Genomic DNA, 17,887 nt, shown 5'->3' on the forward strand with positions numbered 1-17,887 from the left:
GTCATTTCTTGTGGGGGGTAGGGAGAAACATATGTGATCTGAAAATATGTAGATGGAATCAGAAAAGCTCACACGTTTCTTCTTTTCTTTATGAATATTTCAGAACCTCGTGTAGTGAGGGTTCGGGAAGGTGAAACTGCTGACTTTATAGTTCTCAGAAATGGATCTGTTGATGTTGCCTGCACCGTCCAATATGCTACCATGGATGGGGAGGCTACTGCCAGAGAGGGGGACTTTGTTCCCATTGAAAAAGGAGAAATGCTTGTTTTTGCGGTTGGAAGTAGAGAGCAGAACATATCTATATTCGTTAATGAAGATGATATCCCAGAAACAGATGAGTCCTTTTATATAATCCTCTTTAATTCAACAGGTAAATAAATTACATTTATGGCATATCTGTTGTTTCAGTGCTTTTAAGAGATGACATTAAGCATTTAATTGTCACCTGGGATTGTTCAAGAGCAAAATTGTTTATTTCATTGCTTTCTTGAGGGAAGGGCTGAGGAATACATGTGTTGAGACTTCGTGTACCTGGTATACTCCACGTCATTATTCTTAATCTTTTTTCACAATACAGCACACATAGAAAATTATGTTATTATATGAGGAATAGAAATCTTTTAACTAAAGCTACCCTAAGTCATTTCTAGTCATCCAAGGGCTTAGGGCATCTGTAGTCTCTTCCCTCCTAGCAGGGTGCTGGGCATAGTGGTTGGGAAGCTGCATTCTGTGGGTGACTTGAGCCCAATTGGCTCTACAGCCACAATGCATGACAATTTGCAGGAGGGGAAATTCCTTCTTCTCCATGCTATAAATGAAGCAGGATGTTTTGTCCCCATTATATGGGTCCTGAGAATGTTTTGACCCCATCTTTAGTAAATTAGAGGGATTATAGCTTCTTTTGGTATTTATTTTATTCTTTTAAGAGTACATAGAGTTATTTTTTTCCTTAATCTTTTAGATTAAGAAGACATGATACCCCATCACCCCTGAATAGGCGAGTGTGTTTTTTCCTATATACTAGGACATTTTCCTACATAACCACAATATGACCGTTGAAATCAGGTTAACATTAATACGTTAATGTATTAATGCCTCAGACCCCATTCAGATTTCTCCAGTTTTCCTAACAATGTCCTTTCTAGCAAAAACGATCCTTTCCTAAATCATGCATTGCATTTAATTGCTGTCTCTCTTATTCTCTTCAGTCCGGAATAGAGTCTTTCCTTGACTTGCATGGCCTTTATAATATAGAAAATTACAGGGCAGTTATTTTGTTGAATGTCCTTCATTTTGGTTTGTTTGATGTTCCTCATTATTAGATTCAGACTTTGCATCCTTGGCAGGAATTTCATAGATGCAATTCTGTGTTCCCATTATATCCGTTCTGTTGGCACATGATTTTGTTTTGTCCCTTTACTGCCATGTTTACTTTGACCACAGTTTAGGTGGTGACTGCCAGGCTTCTCTACTCTACTTTTTGTTCCCTTGTAATTAATAAATATTTTGTGGGGGAGATAGTTTATGTAAATATCCTGTTACTCATCAAACTTCCAATTTTTTTTTTTTTTTTTTGCGGTATGCGGGCCTCTCACTGTTGTGGCCTCTCCCGTTGCGGAGCACAGGCTCCGGACACGCAGGCCTAGCGGCCATGGCTCACGGGCTTGGTTGCTCCGCGGCATGTGGGATCTTCCCGGACCAGGGCATGAACCCGTGTCTCCTGCATCGGCAGGCGGATTCTCAACCACTGCACCACCAGGGAAGCCCCAATTTTTTCATTGATATATTTATCAGTATGGACTCATGATTTCTGTTTAATGCAGTGGGTTATATTTTGCTATCTTTTTTTTTAACATCTTTATTAGAGTATAATTAGTTTACAGTGGTGTGTTAGTTTCTGCTTTATAACAAAGGGAATCAGCTATACATATATATGTATCCCCATATCTCCTCCCTCTTGCATCTCCCTCCCACCATCCCTATCCCACCCATCTAGATGGTCACAAAGCAACTAGCTGATCTCCCTTTGCTATGTGGCTGCTTCCCATTAGCTATCGGTTTCACATTTGGTAGTGTAAATATCTCCATGCCATTCTCTCACTTTGTCCCAGCTTACACTTCCCCCTCCCCGTGTCCTCAAGTCCATTCTCTTGTAGGTCTGCGTCTTTATTCCTGTCCTGCCCCTAGGTTCTTCAGAACCATTTTTTTTTTTAGATTCCATATATATGTGTTAGCATATGGTATTTGTTTTTCTCTTTCTGACTTATTTCACTCTGTATGACAGACTCTAGGTCCATCCACATCACTACAAATAGCTCAGTTTCGTTTCTTTTTATGGCTGAGTAATATTCCATTGTCTATATGTGCCACATCTTTATCCATACATCTGTCAACGGACACTTAGGTTGCTTCCATGTCCTGGCTATTGTAAATAGAGGTGCAATGAACATTGTGATACATGACTCTTTATGAAGTATGGTTTTCTCAGGATATATGCCCAGTAGTGGGATTGCTGAGTCGTATGGTAGTTCTATTTTTAGTTTTTTAAGGAACCAAGATACTGTTATCCATAATAGCTGTATCAATTTACATTCCCACCAACAGTGCAAGAAGGTTGCCTTTTCTCCACACCCTCTCCAGCATTTATTGTTGTAGATTTTTTGATGATGGCCATTCTGACTGGTATTAGGTGATATGTCATTGTAGTTTTGATTTGCATTTCTGTAATGATTAGTGGTGTTGAGCATCCTGTCATGTTTTTTTGGCAGTCTGTATATCTTCTTTGGAGAAATGTCTGTTTAGTTCTTCTACCCATTTTTGGATTGGGTTGTTTGTTTTTTTGATATTGAGCTGCATGAGCTGCTTGAATGGAGATTAACAAGCATGAGCTGCTTGTTTTGGAGATTAATCCTTTGTCAGTTGCTTCATTTGCAAATATTTTCTCCCATTTTGAGGGTTGTCTTTTCGTCTTGTTTATGTTTTCCTTTGCTGTGCAAAAGCTTTTAAGTTTCATTAGGTCCCATTTGTTTATTTTTGTTTTTATTTCCATTTCTCTAGGAGGTGGGTCAGAAAGGATCTTGCTGTGATTTATGTCATAGAGTGTTCTGCCTATGTTTTCCTCTAAGAGTTTTGTAGTGTCTGGCTTTACACTTAGGTCTTTAATCCATTTTGAGTTTATTTTTGTGTATGATGTTAGGGAGTGTTCTAATTTCATTCTTTTACATGTAGCCGTCCAATTTTCCCAGCACCACTTATTGAAGAGACTGCCTTTTCTCCATTGTATATCCTTGCCTCCTTTGTCATAGATTAGTTGACCATAGGTGCGTGGGTTTATCTCTGGGCTTTCTATCCTGTTCCATTGATCTATATTTCTGCTTTTGTGCTAGTACCATACTGTCTTGATTTCTGTAGCTTTGTAGTATAGTGTGAAGTCCAGGAGCCTGATTCCTCCAGCTCCATTTTTCTTTCTCAAGATTGCTTTGGCTATTCGGTGTCTTTTGTGTTTCCTTACAAATTGTGAAATTTTTTGTTCTACTTCTGTGAAAAATGCCATTGGTAGTTTGATAGGGATTGCATTGTATCTGTAGATTGCTTTGGGTAGTATAGTCATTTTCGCAATGTTGATTCTTCAATCCAGGAACATGGTATATCTCTCGATCTGTTTGTATCATCTTTTATTTCTTTTATCAGTGTCTTATAGTTTTCTGCATACAGTTCTTTTGTCTCCTTAGGTAGGTTTATTGCTAGGTATTTTATTCTTTTTGTTGCAGTAGTAAATGGGAGTGTTTCCTTAATTCCTCTTTTAGATTTTTCTTCATCATTAGTGTATAGGAATGCAAGAGATTTCTGTGTATTAATTTTGTATCCTGCTACTTTACCAAATTCATTGATTAGCTCTAGTAGTTTTCTGGTAGCATCTTTAGGAATCTCTATGTATATTATCATGTCATCTGCAAACAGTGACAGCTTTACTTCTTCTTTTCCCATTTGGATTCTGTTCATTTCTTTTTCTTCTCTGATTGCTGTGGCTAGAACTTCCAAAACTATGTTGAATAATAGTGGTGAGAGTGGACAACCTTGTCTTGTTCCTGATGTTAGAGGAAATTGTTTCAGTTTTTCACCATTGAGAACGATGTTGGCTGTGGGTCTGTCATATACGACCTTTATTATGTTGAGGTAATTTCCCTCTATGCCTACTTTCTGGAGGGTTTTTACCATAAATTGGTGTTGAATTTTGTCAAAAGCTTTTTCTGCATCTATTGAGATGATCATATGGTTTTTCTCCTTCAATTGTTTAGTATGGTGTATCACATTGATTGATTTGTGTATATTGAAGAATCCTTGCATTCCTGGGATAAACCCCATTTGATCATGGTGTATGATCCTTTCAATGTGCTGTTGGAATCTGTTTGCTAATATTTTGTTGAGGATTTTTGCATCTATGTTCATGAGTGATACTGGCCTGTAGTTTTCTTTCTTTGTGACATCTTTGTCTGGTTTTGGTATTAAGGTGATGGTGGCCTCATAGAATGAGTTTGGGAGTGTTCCTCCCTCTGCTATATTTTGTAAGAGTGAGAAGGATAGGTGTTAGCTCTTCTCTAAATGTTTGATAGAATTTGCCTGTGAAACCATCAGGTCCTAAGCTTTTCTTTGCTGGAAGATTTTTAATCACAGTTTCAATTTCAGTGCTTGTTATTGGTCTCTTTATATTTTCTGTTTCTTCCTATTCAGTTTCAGAAGATTGTGCTTTCCTAAGAATTTGTCCATTTCTTCCAGGTTGTCCATTTTATTGGCATAGAGTTGCTTGTAGTACTGTCTCATGATTCTTTGTATTTCTGCAGTGTCAGTTGTTACTTCTCCTTTTCCATTTCTAATTCTATTGATTTGAGTCTTCTCCCTTTTTTTCTTGATGAGTCTGGCTAATGGTTTACCTTCTGTAAGAATCAACTTTTCGTTTTATTGATCTTTGCTATCATTTCCTTCATTTCTTTTTCATTTAATTCTGATTTGATCTTTATGATTTCTTTCCTTCTGCTAACTTTAGGGGATTTCTTTTTGTTCTTCTTTCTCTAATTGCTTTAGGTGTAAGGTTAGGTTGTTTATTTGAGATGTTTCTTGTTTCTTGAGGTAGGAATGTATTGGTATAAACTTCCGTCTTAGAACTGCTTTTGCTGCATCCCATAGGTTTTGGGTCATCATGTTTTCATTGTCATTTGTTTCTAGGTATTTTTTTGATTTCTTCTCTGATTTCTTCAGTGATCTCTTGGTTATTTACTAGTGTATTGTTTAGCCTCCATGTGCTTGTAATTTTTACAGAATTTTTCCTATAATTGATATCTAGTCTCATAGAGTTGTGGTCAGAAAAGATATTTGGTACAATTTCAATATTCTTAAATTTAGCAAGGCTTGATTTGTGACCCAAGATATGATGTATCCTGGAGAATGTTCCATGAGCACTTGAGAAGAAAGTGTATTCTGTTGTTTTTTAGATGGAATGTCCTATAAATATCAATTAAGTCCATCTCATTTAAAGTATCATTTAAAGCTTGTGTTTCCTTATGAATTTTCAATTTGGATGATCTGTCCATTAGTGAAGGAGGGGTGTTAAAGTCCCCTACTATGATTGTGTTACTGTCAATTTCCCCCTTTTTAGCTGTTAGCATTTGCCTTATGTATTGAGGTACTCCTGTGTTGGGTTCATAAATATTTACAACTGTTATATCTTCTTCTTGGATTGACCCCTTTATCATTATGTAGTGTCCTTCTTTGTCTCTTTTTAAATAATCTTTAAGTCTATTTTGTATGATATGAGAATTGCTACTCCAGCTTTCTTTTGATTTCCATTTTCATGGAATACCTTTTTCCATCCCCTCACTTTCAGTCTGTATGTGTCCCTAGGTCTGAAGTGGGTCTCTTGTAGACAGCATATATACGGGTTTTGTTTTTGTATCCAATCAGCCAGTCTATGTCTTTTGGTTGGAGCATTTAATCCATTTACATTTAAGGTGGTTATTGATATGTATGTTCCTATTTCCATTTTCTTAATTATTTTTGGTTTGTTATTGTAGGTCTTTTCCTTCTCTTGTGTTTCTTGCCTAGAGAAGTTCCTTTAGCATTTGTTGTAAAGCTAGTTTGGTGGTGCTGAATTCTCTTAGCTTTTGCTTGTTTGTCTGTAAAAGTTTTAATTTCTCCTTTGAATCTGAATGAGATCCTTTCTGGGAAGAGTAATCTTGGTTATTGGTTTTTCCCTTTGATCACTTTAAATATGTCCTGCCACTCCCTTCTGGCTTGCAGAGTTTCTGCTGAAAGATCAGCTGTTAACCTTATGGGAATTCCCTTGTATGTTATTTTTCCGTTGCTGCTTTTAATATTTTTTCTTTGTATTTGATCTTAGATAGTTTGATTAGTATGTGTCTTAGTGTGTTTCTCCTTTGATTTATCCATATGGGACTCTCTGCCATTCCTGGAGTTGACTATTTCCTTTCCCATAGTAGGGAAATTTTCAACTATAATCTCTTCAAATATTTTCTCAGTCCCTTTCTTTGTCTCTTCTTCTTCTGGGACCCCTATAATTAGAATATTGGTTCATTTAATGTTGTCCCAGAGGTCTCTGAGACTGTCCTCAATTATTTTTATTCTTTTTTCTTTATTCTGCTCAGTGGTAGTTATTTCCACTATTTTATCTTCCAGGTCACTTATCCGTTCTTCTGCCTCAGTTATTCTGCTATTGATACCTTCTAGAGAATTTTTAATTTCATTTGTTATGTTGTTCATTATTGTTTGCTCTTTAGTTCTTCTAGGTCCTTGTTAAATATTTCTTGTTTTTTCTCCATTCTATTTCCAAGATTTTGGATCATCTTTACTATCATTACTCCGAATTCTTTTTCAGGTAGACTGCCTATTTCCTCTTCATTTGTTTGGTCTGGTGGATTCTTATCTTGCTCCTTCATCTGCGGTGTGTTTTCCTTCGTCTGCTGTGTGTTTCTCTGTCTTCTCATTTTGCTTAACTTACTGTGTTTGGGGTCTCCTTTTCGCATGCTGCAGGTTTGTAGTTCCCGTTGTTTTTGGTGTCTGCCCCCAATGCCAAAGGTTGGTTCTGTAGGTTGTGTAGGCTTCCTGGTGGAGGGGACTAGTGCCTGTGTTCTGGTAGATGAGGCTGGATCTTGTCTTTCTGATTGGCAGGATTGCATCTGGTGGTGTGTTTTGGGGTGTTTGTGACTTTATTATGATTTTAGGTAGCCTGTCGGCTAATGGGTGGGGTTGTGTTCCTGTCTTGCTAGTTGTTTGGCATAGGGTGTCCAGCACTGTAGCTTGCTGTTTGTGGAGTGGAGCTGGGTCTTAGCATTGAGATGGAGCTCTCTGGGAGAGTTTTCGCTGCTTGATATTACATGGAGCCGGGAGGTCTCTGGTGGACCAATATCCTCAACTTGGCTCTCCCACGTCAGAGGCCCAGGTCTGACACCTGACCGGAGCACCAAGAACCTGTCAGCCACACGGTTCAGAAGAAAAGGGAGAAAAAGAAGAAAGAAAAAAAATAAATAAAAAGAAATAAAGTAATTAAAATAAAAATAATAAAAAATTATTAAAAATAAAAAAATTAAAAAGTAATTAAAAAAAGAAAAAAGAAAGAAAGAGAGCAAGCAAACCAAAAAACAAATTCACTAATGATAACAAGCACTAAGAACTATACTAAGAAAAAAAAAGGACAAATGGAACCGTAGGACAAATGGTAAAAGCAAAGCTACACAGACAAAATCACACAAAGAAGCATACACATACACACTCACAAAAAGAGAAAAATGAAAAAAAAAAATCTTTTGTGAAGTCTGAGGTCTTCTGACCGCATTCAGTAGGTGTTCTGTAGGAGTTGTTCCATATGTAGATGTATTTCTGATGTATTTGTGGGGAAGAAGGTGATCTCCACGTGATACTCCTCAGCCATCTTGAAGGTGTCTCAGGAAATTTATTGCAGATGACCTCATCATCTGTCTGGCTCACACACCGCCGCGGTGACTACCTTCGCCTGCCGTCCATTACCCTTCATGGTGACCGCGGCCGCCATCGCCGAGCAACTGACACTAACAACTAACTACTAGCCCTATTTTGCTATCATTATTTACTTTGATGGTCAAATTGTCCCAGATTTGGACAGTGGTAGCCTGTTCAAGATGACTTCTTTGTCTTTGTGACCTGTCCCTGTTATTCTGTGAGCATTTTCTTACTTCCTGGAACAACAAGCTATTCCAGACTCATCTTATACTTTTCCTGTCAAAACCCTGAAATCAGTCATTTTTTCAAGAAGCCCTGACTCCTCTTAGTGAGGAATGTTATCTATATATTTATTTATTTTATTATTATTTTTTGGCCGCGTTGGGTCTTTGTTGCTGCGTGGAGGCTTTCTCTAGTTGCGTGAGCAGGGGCTACTCTTTGTTGTGGTGCACGGGCTTCTCATTGTGGTGGCTTCTCGTTGCAGAGCATGGGCTCTAGGCGTGCAGGCCTCAGTAGTTGTGGCTCATGGGCTCTAGAGGAAAGGCTCAGTAGTTGTGGTGCACAGGCTCAGTAGTTGTGGCTTGCAGGCTCTAGAGCGCAGGCTCAGTAGTTGTGGTGCACGGACTTAGTTGCTCCGCAGCATGTGGGATCTTCCCAGACCAGGGCTTGAACCCATGTCCCCTGCACCGGTAGGTGGATTTTTAACCACTGCGCCACCAGGGAAAGCCCAAGAATGTTATGTAGAAACCGGGACCTTGACACTAGGTATGCTAATTATTATTGAGTTTATGGTCTTCCTAGGCCCTGTTACAGAGATAGGGAATATATGTATGTATGTATGAATTTATGTATATACACATGCACGTTAAAATCTGTAGTTCGGTACCAAACTGTATACATTGAAGACTGTTAGTTCACCTAGGGGCTCCATTTCTATCCAATATCACAAATTTTATTCTAGTTTTCATATTTATCTCTTCCTCCCCTGGTAATGAGAAATCCAGCTCCCATTTTCTTTAATATCAATATATTTACTTATTTGATTAATTCACCCTGTGTGTAACCACTTTCCCATTGCTTCGTTTACCTTCTTCCTACAATGAGTCTGCTTTTCTTACTGCAGTAGTGTTCTAGCTTCCTGCTCTAGGCCAATCCCCCACCCTCGTGTGGATGCCCTCCCACTCCACTCAGACTCCAACATCTAACCCCAAGCTTTTCTCTGTTGGAGATGCCTTCCTTACCCTGCGTGAGCTCTAGCCTTGTGTTGGGCCACTGTGGTGTCGTATCCCTAACTCACAGCGTGCATGCCTACATTGTGCTCTACCTCTTAGACTGAAATATTAAGAAAGAAGAAGAGGAAAAGAAAGAGATCACTTAATTTTTATTTATGCTGTGTTTATCATTCTCCCTGTTCCTTTTTCTTTCTCTATTTGTGTCTTTCTTCCTGTTCCCCTTCTTCTCCATTATCTTCAGTACCATCTATGACATGTTGCATAACATATGCACATTATAGCAGAACCCTGCCAGATTTAGGCGTTCTTGTTTTTATTTGTTTTTGTTAGATTTTATGATATATTTTAAGTTATTTTATTACTCCGTAATGTCAAAATTTTCTATACAGTGATTTACTGTCTGTTTTTATGTTTTTTTCTCTTTGCATTTGCTAATTATCAAGTAAGTTTGAGTACAATTGTATATTTATTAAATTATTTTTAATGTGCTGGTTTGCCACATATTTCTGTTTCTCTAATTTTAGTTTTAGGTGTTGTCCTCATCTAATTTTCAAAGTTTTATTTGTATCAGTTCAGCGAACTTTGATAAATACCAATGACTGAGCATCTACCCTGCTAGGGGATGAAATTGATTAAGAAGCATTTGTCCAAGGACTTAACAGTAATATTGTGTGTGTGTGTGTGTGTGTGTGTGTGTGTGTGTGTGCCTGAGTGTGTGTACGTGTCAGTGTGTGTGTGTATTAATATAAGATGATAATTGCTATGCCAGATTGACAAAGTGTGAAGTGCTGTAGGAACACAGTGGAGGATGCGCTTAACTTGGGAATTCAAGGAAGAATTCCCGGAAGAGTTGTTGCTTGAGCTGGGTCCTGAGGAGTGAAAAGAAGTGAATAAAGGTTGAGAAGACTTTTGCTTGCAGAGGGAACAGCTCCAGTAAGAGGAAAAGCTATGGACCTCAGGGGAGTGATGAGAAGAGACCTAATTTATTAGCTCTAAGGGTGCTAACATGCTGTGGAAACAGTTGGAGTAGAAAGGAATCAAGTTCAACAGCATACTTTGTTCTATGTATGACCAGATCAGTCTCTGCTGCCTAAAGGCAGAGATCTAAAGGGAAATAATTTGGTTGCCCAAAAGGTTTGTTCAGGTTTTTCTGTAAGATGTTATGGAAAATCCCGAATGAACTTTTTGGCCAATCCAATATTTTTTTTTTTTTTTTTTTTTTTTTTTTTGCGGTACGCGGGCCTCTCACCGTTGTGGCCTCTCCCATTGCGGAGCACAGGCTCCGGACGCGCAGGCCCAGCAGCCATGGCTCACGGGCTTAGTTGCTCCACGGCATGTGGGATCTTCCCGGACCAGGGCACGAACCCGTGTCTCCTGCATCAGCAGGCGGACTCTCAACCACTGCGCCACCGGGGAAGCCCGCCAATCCAATATTTAAGGCAGTGATTCTAATTAATATATCTTATGGGGTAATCCTTTCATTAATTTTTATGAAATGAAAGAATCTACCTTAAAATGTTGAAATTTGATAAAGCTATGTTTTTATTTTCTAATTAAACTATTGAGGTGATATTCCTATTGCGAAGAAAAATATCATGTATGTTTTTCAGTAAAGTAGTTCTTCTGTAATTAAATATTTCTTCAGAGACAGGTCACATTAAACTTATTTAGGCATCTCTTTCATTTATTTATGACCTTCAATGAGGAAATTCTTCCTGGAATTTGAACCTTATTTTAAACTGTTTCTTAGTTTAAAAATACAAATTTAACAATAAGTCAAGTACTTTTTTGTTATTTTGACTTTTCCATTTTTAATTTAGGTGATACAGTAGTATATCAATTTGGAATAGCTACAGTGATAATTGAAGCTAATGATGACCCCAATGGTATTTTTTCCTTGGAGCCCATAGACAAAGCAGTAGAAGAAGGAAAGACTAATTCATTTTGGTAAGCATATTTGGACAAGGCAAATTCAAAATTGGTTAAAATAAAATAAAATCTTTACATATGCAAAAATTTGAAACATTGTTAATCTTCCAAAATTAAAAAAATGGTTAAGAATGGAATAATTTCAAAGTTGGTAGTCTGAATGAATTGTAAACTTTGTTCATGCTGTTTCCACTTGTTAAAAAAACCCCTGACACTTTAGATGGAAAGCAGAAAATACTCTCCCTACCCTCCTTTACCCCACTTCTGTTCCTCATCAGGACTGAGAGCCTTCAATTATTCAAGGTCTTCTGGAATTCTTTCAAATGATAGGTGACTACCCTCACCCTAGGCTTTGCTTTTGGAGAACTTTTGCCAATTTTCATCTAAATATTTTTCAATTGGATTTATCTTAGAATTTACCTTTCAGTTTGGACTTCAAAGATTATGATTTTTAAGACTGCTTCTTTTTATTATTTAAAGTTCTACTTCATTCTTCCTTTTCCATGAGATTCTTCATGGTTGCTCAGTAAGAACTGGCTGGCTGGTTTATATTAAAGATGATAAATAGACAAAGTGTATTTTTGAGATAATACAGAAAGTTCTCAGTAGAGTTAGACTCACTACTTATACATTTTTCAGAAAAAATAATTTTCTTTAACTTGTTAACACAGGATTTGGAGGCACCGAGGACACTTTGGCAATGTTTCTGTGGCTTGGCAGCTATTTCAGAATGATTCTGTTTTGCAACCTGGACAAGAGTTCTATGAAACTTCAGGCACTGTTAACTTTATGGATGGAGAAGGAGCCAAACCAATAATTCTCCATGCTTTTCCAGACAAAATTCCTGAATTCAATGAGTTTTATATCTTAAAGCTTGTAAACATTTCAGGTGATGTGTTTTCTCATCTATTTTATTTTACCACCAAAATTTACTATTTTATGGTGGAATAATTAAAGCTGTATAGAAAATGCAGTTAAATGAAGTTTTATGGATGGAGACATATCCATCCTCAAACTTGTAAATAGATTTTTTTCCACACCAAATAGAGTATCTCAAACAAAACATTAATGGTAGTTAGGAAGTACAGATTCATGGTAGCTTAAAGTTTGTCTTCGTACCATAATTTTTTTTTTTTTTTTTTTTTTTTTTTTTGCGGTAAGCGGGCCTCTCACTGTTGTGGCCTCTCCCGTTGCGGAGCACAGTCTCCGGACGCGCAGGCTCAGCGGCCACGGCTCATGGGCCCAGCCGCTCCGCAGCATGTGGGATCTTCCCGGACCGGGGCACGAACCCGTGTCCCCTGCATCGGCAGGCGGATTCTCAACCACTGCGCCACCAGGGAAGCCCTTCGTACCATAATTTAAATAATCAATTTTCCCATCACTTTTGGTTTTAAGCATGGGAATTAAACCTTTCTAGTTAGTATCCTCTTTTCAGGCTTGACTGTTTGTTAATGAAATTATACTGAACCAAAATACCCTTGAAAATGTGGTGAAAGCCATTTGGTGACACTATTGTTCATTGATTAACAAATAAATTACTTAATGAGAAGTTTGCTAAACAAATTCTTTTTGTCTTCATTTTGTACTACAAAGTACTCCCAATTCTGGTTTTTCACTCCTTATAAATTATCTTATTACAGGTGGGTCCCCAGGTCCTGGGGGCCAACTAGCAGGAACCAACCTCCAGGTGACAGTAATGATTCCATTCAATGATGATCCCTTTGGAGTTTTTATCTTGGATCCAGAGTGCCTAGAGAGAGAAGTGGCAGAAGATGTCCTCTCAGAAGATGATATGTCTTATATCACCAACTTTACCATTCTGAGGCAGCAGGGTGTCTTCTGTGATGTACGAGTAGGCTGGGAAATACTGTCTAGTGAGTTCACTGCTGGTTTGCCTCCAATGATAGATTTTTTGCTGGCTGGAATTTTTCCCAGCGCTGTGCATTCACAACCGCACATGAGGCGTCACCATAGTGGAACAGATGCTTTGTACTTCAGTGGACTAGAGGGTGCATTTGGAACTGTTAATCCAAAATACCATCCCTCAAGGAACAACTCAATTGCCAACTTTACATTTTCAGCTTGGGTAATGCCCAATGCCAATACGAATGGATTTGTTATAGCAAAGGATGATGGTAACGGAAGCATCTACTATGGGGTAAAAATTCAAACAGATGAATCCCATGTGACACTTTCCCTTCATTACAAAACTCTGGGTTCCGATGCTACATATGTTGCCAAGACAACAGTCAAGAGATACTTAGAAGAAAATGTTTGGCTGCATCTTCTTATTATCCTCGATGATGGTATAATTGAATTCTACCTTGATGGAAATCCAGTGCCCAGAGGAATCAAGAGTCTAAAAGGAGAAGCCATTACTGATGGTGAGTGTTATCTTTACAATTAGGACCCTGAATTTTGAGTTTTTAAAAATTTTGACTTCTTAAAAAGGCTAGTGGGTATTTCAAAATCTGCTTGTGTATTGGTTTATTTTTTTAAATAAAACTACACATCTCCCAAGACCATAAGTTCTGTGCTGAGTGTTGCAGAAATGAATCAGGCAGAGTCTCTGCCCTTAAAGTACCTGAAATAGGCTCTGGGAGAGAGGTGTGCAAACAGATCACTTCAACACATTGTAGGAAGAAAGAAAAAATTAATAAGGAAGAAAGAAAAAAATTCCTCTTGTGATAGTAGGAGGGATGGTTGTGATATTCCAGGTAGAAAAGAGAACAAAGGTGTAGAAGTGTGAAGCAGAGTATTGTATCTGGAGAACTGCTGTCAGCTCAGTGTTCTGGAGGTAAAGGGTGGTGGAGATACGGTTAAAGAGGAATCAAAAGAAAATCATATTGAACAATCCAGCAATTACAGGGGTTTATAGTATCAGGAGTTAAATTGATGAATTCTGTGGTGTGCTTTAAAGAGAGAATCCTTGTCTTTAAGCTGAATTATGTGTTGTTTCCTTGAGAAACACACTTGTGTGCATGTTTATGTACAAATATCAGTTATTTCTGTTATAATCACGAGTTCCCTCCCAGCCCCTCTATTCTATAATTTGATTCTGTTTTTTTATTTAGTAGGAAAGTAGAGCAGAGCTTATATGGTTATATCTTAACAGAATATTTTCCTTCTGAACCTCCTGCATTAGATATCTGGTTGTATTTTTTCTTTCCTAGTAGGAAATAAGATGGGCAAAAGAACAACATGCACACACTACTGATTTCATGATGAAGAACTACTGTGCTTACAACAATCTGTGGCATTAAATTATTAATCTTTTGATCGTGTGAATATATACATATGTCTGTTAACATTGATGTTAACATCAATTTTTTTGACATGATGTTAACCACCATGATGACGTGGTTGTAGAATGGGAAAGATTGAGGAAAGTAAGAGCTGGTGTTTTTTTTTTTTTTTTTTTTGCAGTATGCGGGCCTCTCCCTGTTGTGGCCTCTCCTGTTGTGGAGCACAGGCTCTGGACATGCAGGCTCAGCGGCCATGGCTCACGGGCCCAACCGCTCCGCAGCATGTCGGATCCTCCTGCACCGGGGCACGAACCCGTGTCCCCTGCATCGGCAGGTGGACTCTCAACCACTGTGCCACCAGGGAAGCCCTGGTGTTTCTTTATGTAGCTTACTGCAAGGAACTTATATTGTCTATGTAATTTGTAACTTAGAAATAAAATTGAAAAGGTATATGTATATTTTTAGGTTATTAATGAAATACAGGATATTTTATGTATATTATAAAATATACAAAAGTGTATATAGGTGTATAGGTAGATGAATTTTTAAAAATTTTCAATTCATCAGTTTCAGCACTCCATGTAACCAGCCCCCAGATCAAGAAACAGTGTTCCAGAAGCCCTCTTTGGCTCTTCTCTAGTCATTGACTCATCACCATGCCCAACTACTATTGCCATTTCTAAGAGCATAAGATTAGTTTTAAATGTTTTTAAAATTTATGTACATAGAATTGAGCAGTGCGTACGCTTGAGTGTCTGGGGTTTGTTCAGTATTGTGTGTGAAGTTCATCTGTATTTTTGTCTATTGTAGATATTTCACTCTCATTACTATATAGTCAGTCCAGAACCTCTGGAGAAGGCATGGAGGCAATCCCAAATCACTGCCAAACTCTCATCTTACATAAATATCTTAGTTGAGTTATTGGAGAGGGAATAAGTAAAGTAATAAGAATTGGTGAATTCCTAAAAAGGGTTATTATTGATGCATAGTAAAGAGTTGAGCTGCCTGTTGTTACTATCATGAAAAAGTCCTTAAAACTCATATAATGTTGTTCCTGGGAAGGAATATTTCTTTTTCTACATTATTGCATTAGTTGTTTGGATTAAAAGTTATTTTGGGTCCACAAAAACTTCTTTTGCTGAATTCTCACAGCTTCATTTAACTCAAGGTGAATTTCTAACAGATCAAGAGTTGAAGTTCTCTTGGGCTTCCCTGGTGGTGCAGTGGTTGAGAGTCCGCCTGCTGATGCAGGGGACATGGGTTCGTGCCCCGGTCCGGGAGGATCCCATTTGCCGTGGAGCGGCTGGGCCAGCGAGCCATGGCCGCTAAGCCTGTGCGTCTGGAGCCTGTGCTCCGCAGCGGGAGAGGCCACAATAGTGAGAGGCCCGTGTACCGCAAAAAAAAAAAAAAAAAAAAAAAAAAAAGAAGTTCTCAAAGAATAGTAATACTAAAGTTTTAAAATTGTGACTGAATTGAATCATTCCATTCTTAGATGTGCAAGGAAAGTTTTCCCAGAAGAAATGTCTATCCAAATATATACATATACATATGTATATACACATACATATGCATGTACAACATATCCTTTGGTACAAAATATCTTAAATCCCAGCGATTACTTTACTGATTCATTTTTCATTATAACAGATAGCCTTTATTTGATTGTGTTCTAGTTATGTGAAAGCTTTACTTACCTAATAAGACTTTTAATAAAATCACTTCACTTTCTGAATCACACTTGTATTTTAGAACAGGATAGTTGTGGTTATTGTAGCATTTAAACCCATTTCTAATTTCAGGTCCAGGAACACTGAGAATTGGGGCAGGAGTGAATGGCAATGACAGATTTACAGGTCTGATGCAGGATGTGAGGTACTATGAGCAGAAATTGACCCTTGAAGAAATTTACGAACTTCATGCCATGCCAGCAAAGAGTGATTTACACCCTGTTTCTGGATATCTGGAATTCAGAGAGGGAGAAACTAACAAATCATTCATTATTTCTGCAAAAGATGACAATGAAGAGGAAGGAGAAGAATTATTCATTCTTAAGCTAGTCTCTGTATGTGGAGGAGCTCGCATTTCTGAAGAGAATACTACAGCAAGATTGGTAATACAAAAAAGTGACAATGCCAATGGCTTGTTTGGTTTCACAGGAGCCTGTATACCAGAGGTAAGTAGTGAGTTTGGTGAATTTCAGAGTTAAAGAGTTCACCGTTTGTGGATTTGTTTGGGAGTGGGCTTTCTTTCATTTGGTAAGATTGCCCGAGTATTGACGCTAGGCCCAGAGGTATGCTATAGCCAGTGGTATAAATGTAAATTATAAGGTCTTTTCTCTTATAAGTTCACAATTTGGATCAGAAGCTTAATAAGCTGAGAGAAGTAATAAGAAGTTAGCAAATGAAACTTTAGCAATTATCTTTAAAGTTAATGCATTTCACAGAATGCATAATTGTACTCCACATGTAATTTATGTTTTGGCTACTGTGTAAGTAAGTGAAATAATATATATTGAAAGCTTCTATGAATAATTGTAATTGAGCCTTTATTAAAATATGATTTTTTGAGGGTTTTTCCCCACATATGAAACATTCTTAAGTAGTTACAGTGTTCTTCCATGTTGGATGTAAATGCCTTTCTTATCACCCATCTTGGCCAGCTTAATTCATTAGGCAGTTTTACTGCCCTTATCAGTCCTTTCCAAGCTTTCAAGGATTCGTAATCATCTTGGTTTCCTGTTCAGTAATGTGAGATCTTATGAAACCGCTTCACAGGTGTTGTGTGTGAAGCAACAGCTCAGTGTCCATGAAAGGATGCCAACGAACAAGAGAGGCTTTCCTTTTGCAAGTTGATTCTTGTAGGTTTAGAGTGCATATGTAAATTGAAACAATTAAGAAAAACATGAATGGGTAGAGCTTGAAAAATATATCTAGGTCATAGGGCTCATTGTATCAATAGCTCAAACTGGGGTGCCTGGCTCTCTGGAGTGTTTTATTGCCCCTCTTATTTTTTGGTTTGGTGACAGTCATAAGAGATCTTCAATAAGTGTTCTTTTTCTATACCAGAAATAGAATATTCTAGACAGGGAGGACAAATGTCATACAAATCTATGACTTAAAAGAGAAATATGTTTATCTATAATGATAATACTTTTAGATACTTAGTTGTCAAAGAACTTTGCATGTTAGTTTTTTATGCACCTTTCTGACAATTCATAATGTGGCTGCAACAAATATTAATTATTACCTTCTCCACTTCGTAGGGTTAGAAACGGCAGCTTAGAGATCTGAGAAAATAACTAACCGTAGTTGAATTAAATGAGACAGGATCAAGTACCTGATTCAAAGTGTGGCAATTACTAGTATTTAATAAATACGAATTTTCTCCCCCTGCCTTCTTTTGTTTCTAAGATACAGTGGGAAGAACTGGAATTTGAACTTATGTCTTGTGAATTCTAACCTGTTGTCTTTCCCCCATGTATGTTTGATATCA

The 17,887-nt window shown here is 37.8% G+C and overlaps 1 protein-coding gene across 1 annotated transcript in view; it reads left to right on the forward strand.

Moving 5' to 3' along the window:
- ADGRV1 (adhesion G protein-coupled receptor V1) overlaps positions 1 to 17,887 on the forward strand; it is a 558,169-nt gene that overhangs the window by 71,714 nt on the left and 468,568 nt on the right. The window contains exons 17-21 of the mRNA XM_067031321.1: positions 104 to 370; positions 11,042 to 11,168; positions 11,822 to 12,039; positions 12,791 to 13,534; positions 16,195 to 16,568. Of these exons, the coding sequence (XP_066887422.1) occupies positions 104 to 370; positions 11,042 to 11,168; positions 11,822 to 12,039; positions 12,791 to 13,534; positions 16,195 to 16,568 (1,730 nt within the window). The remainder of the gene's footprint in view (positions 1 to 103; positions 371 to 11,041; positions 11,169 to 11,821; positions 12,040 to 12,790; positions 13,535 to 16,194; positions 16,569 to 17,887) is intronic.

The sequence above is a fragment of the Kogia breviceps genome, chromosome 4 (genome assembly GCF_026419965.1).
Source record: "Kogia breviceps isolate mKogBre1 chromosome 4, mKogBre1 haplotype 1, whole genome shotgun sequence".
Classification (NCBI taxonomy): Eukaryota; Metazoa; Chordata; class Mammalia; order Artiodactyla; family Physeteridae; genus Kogia; species Kogia breviceps.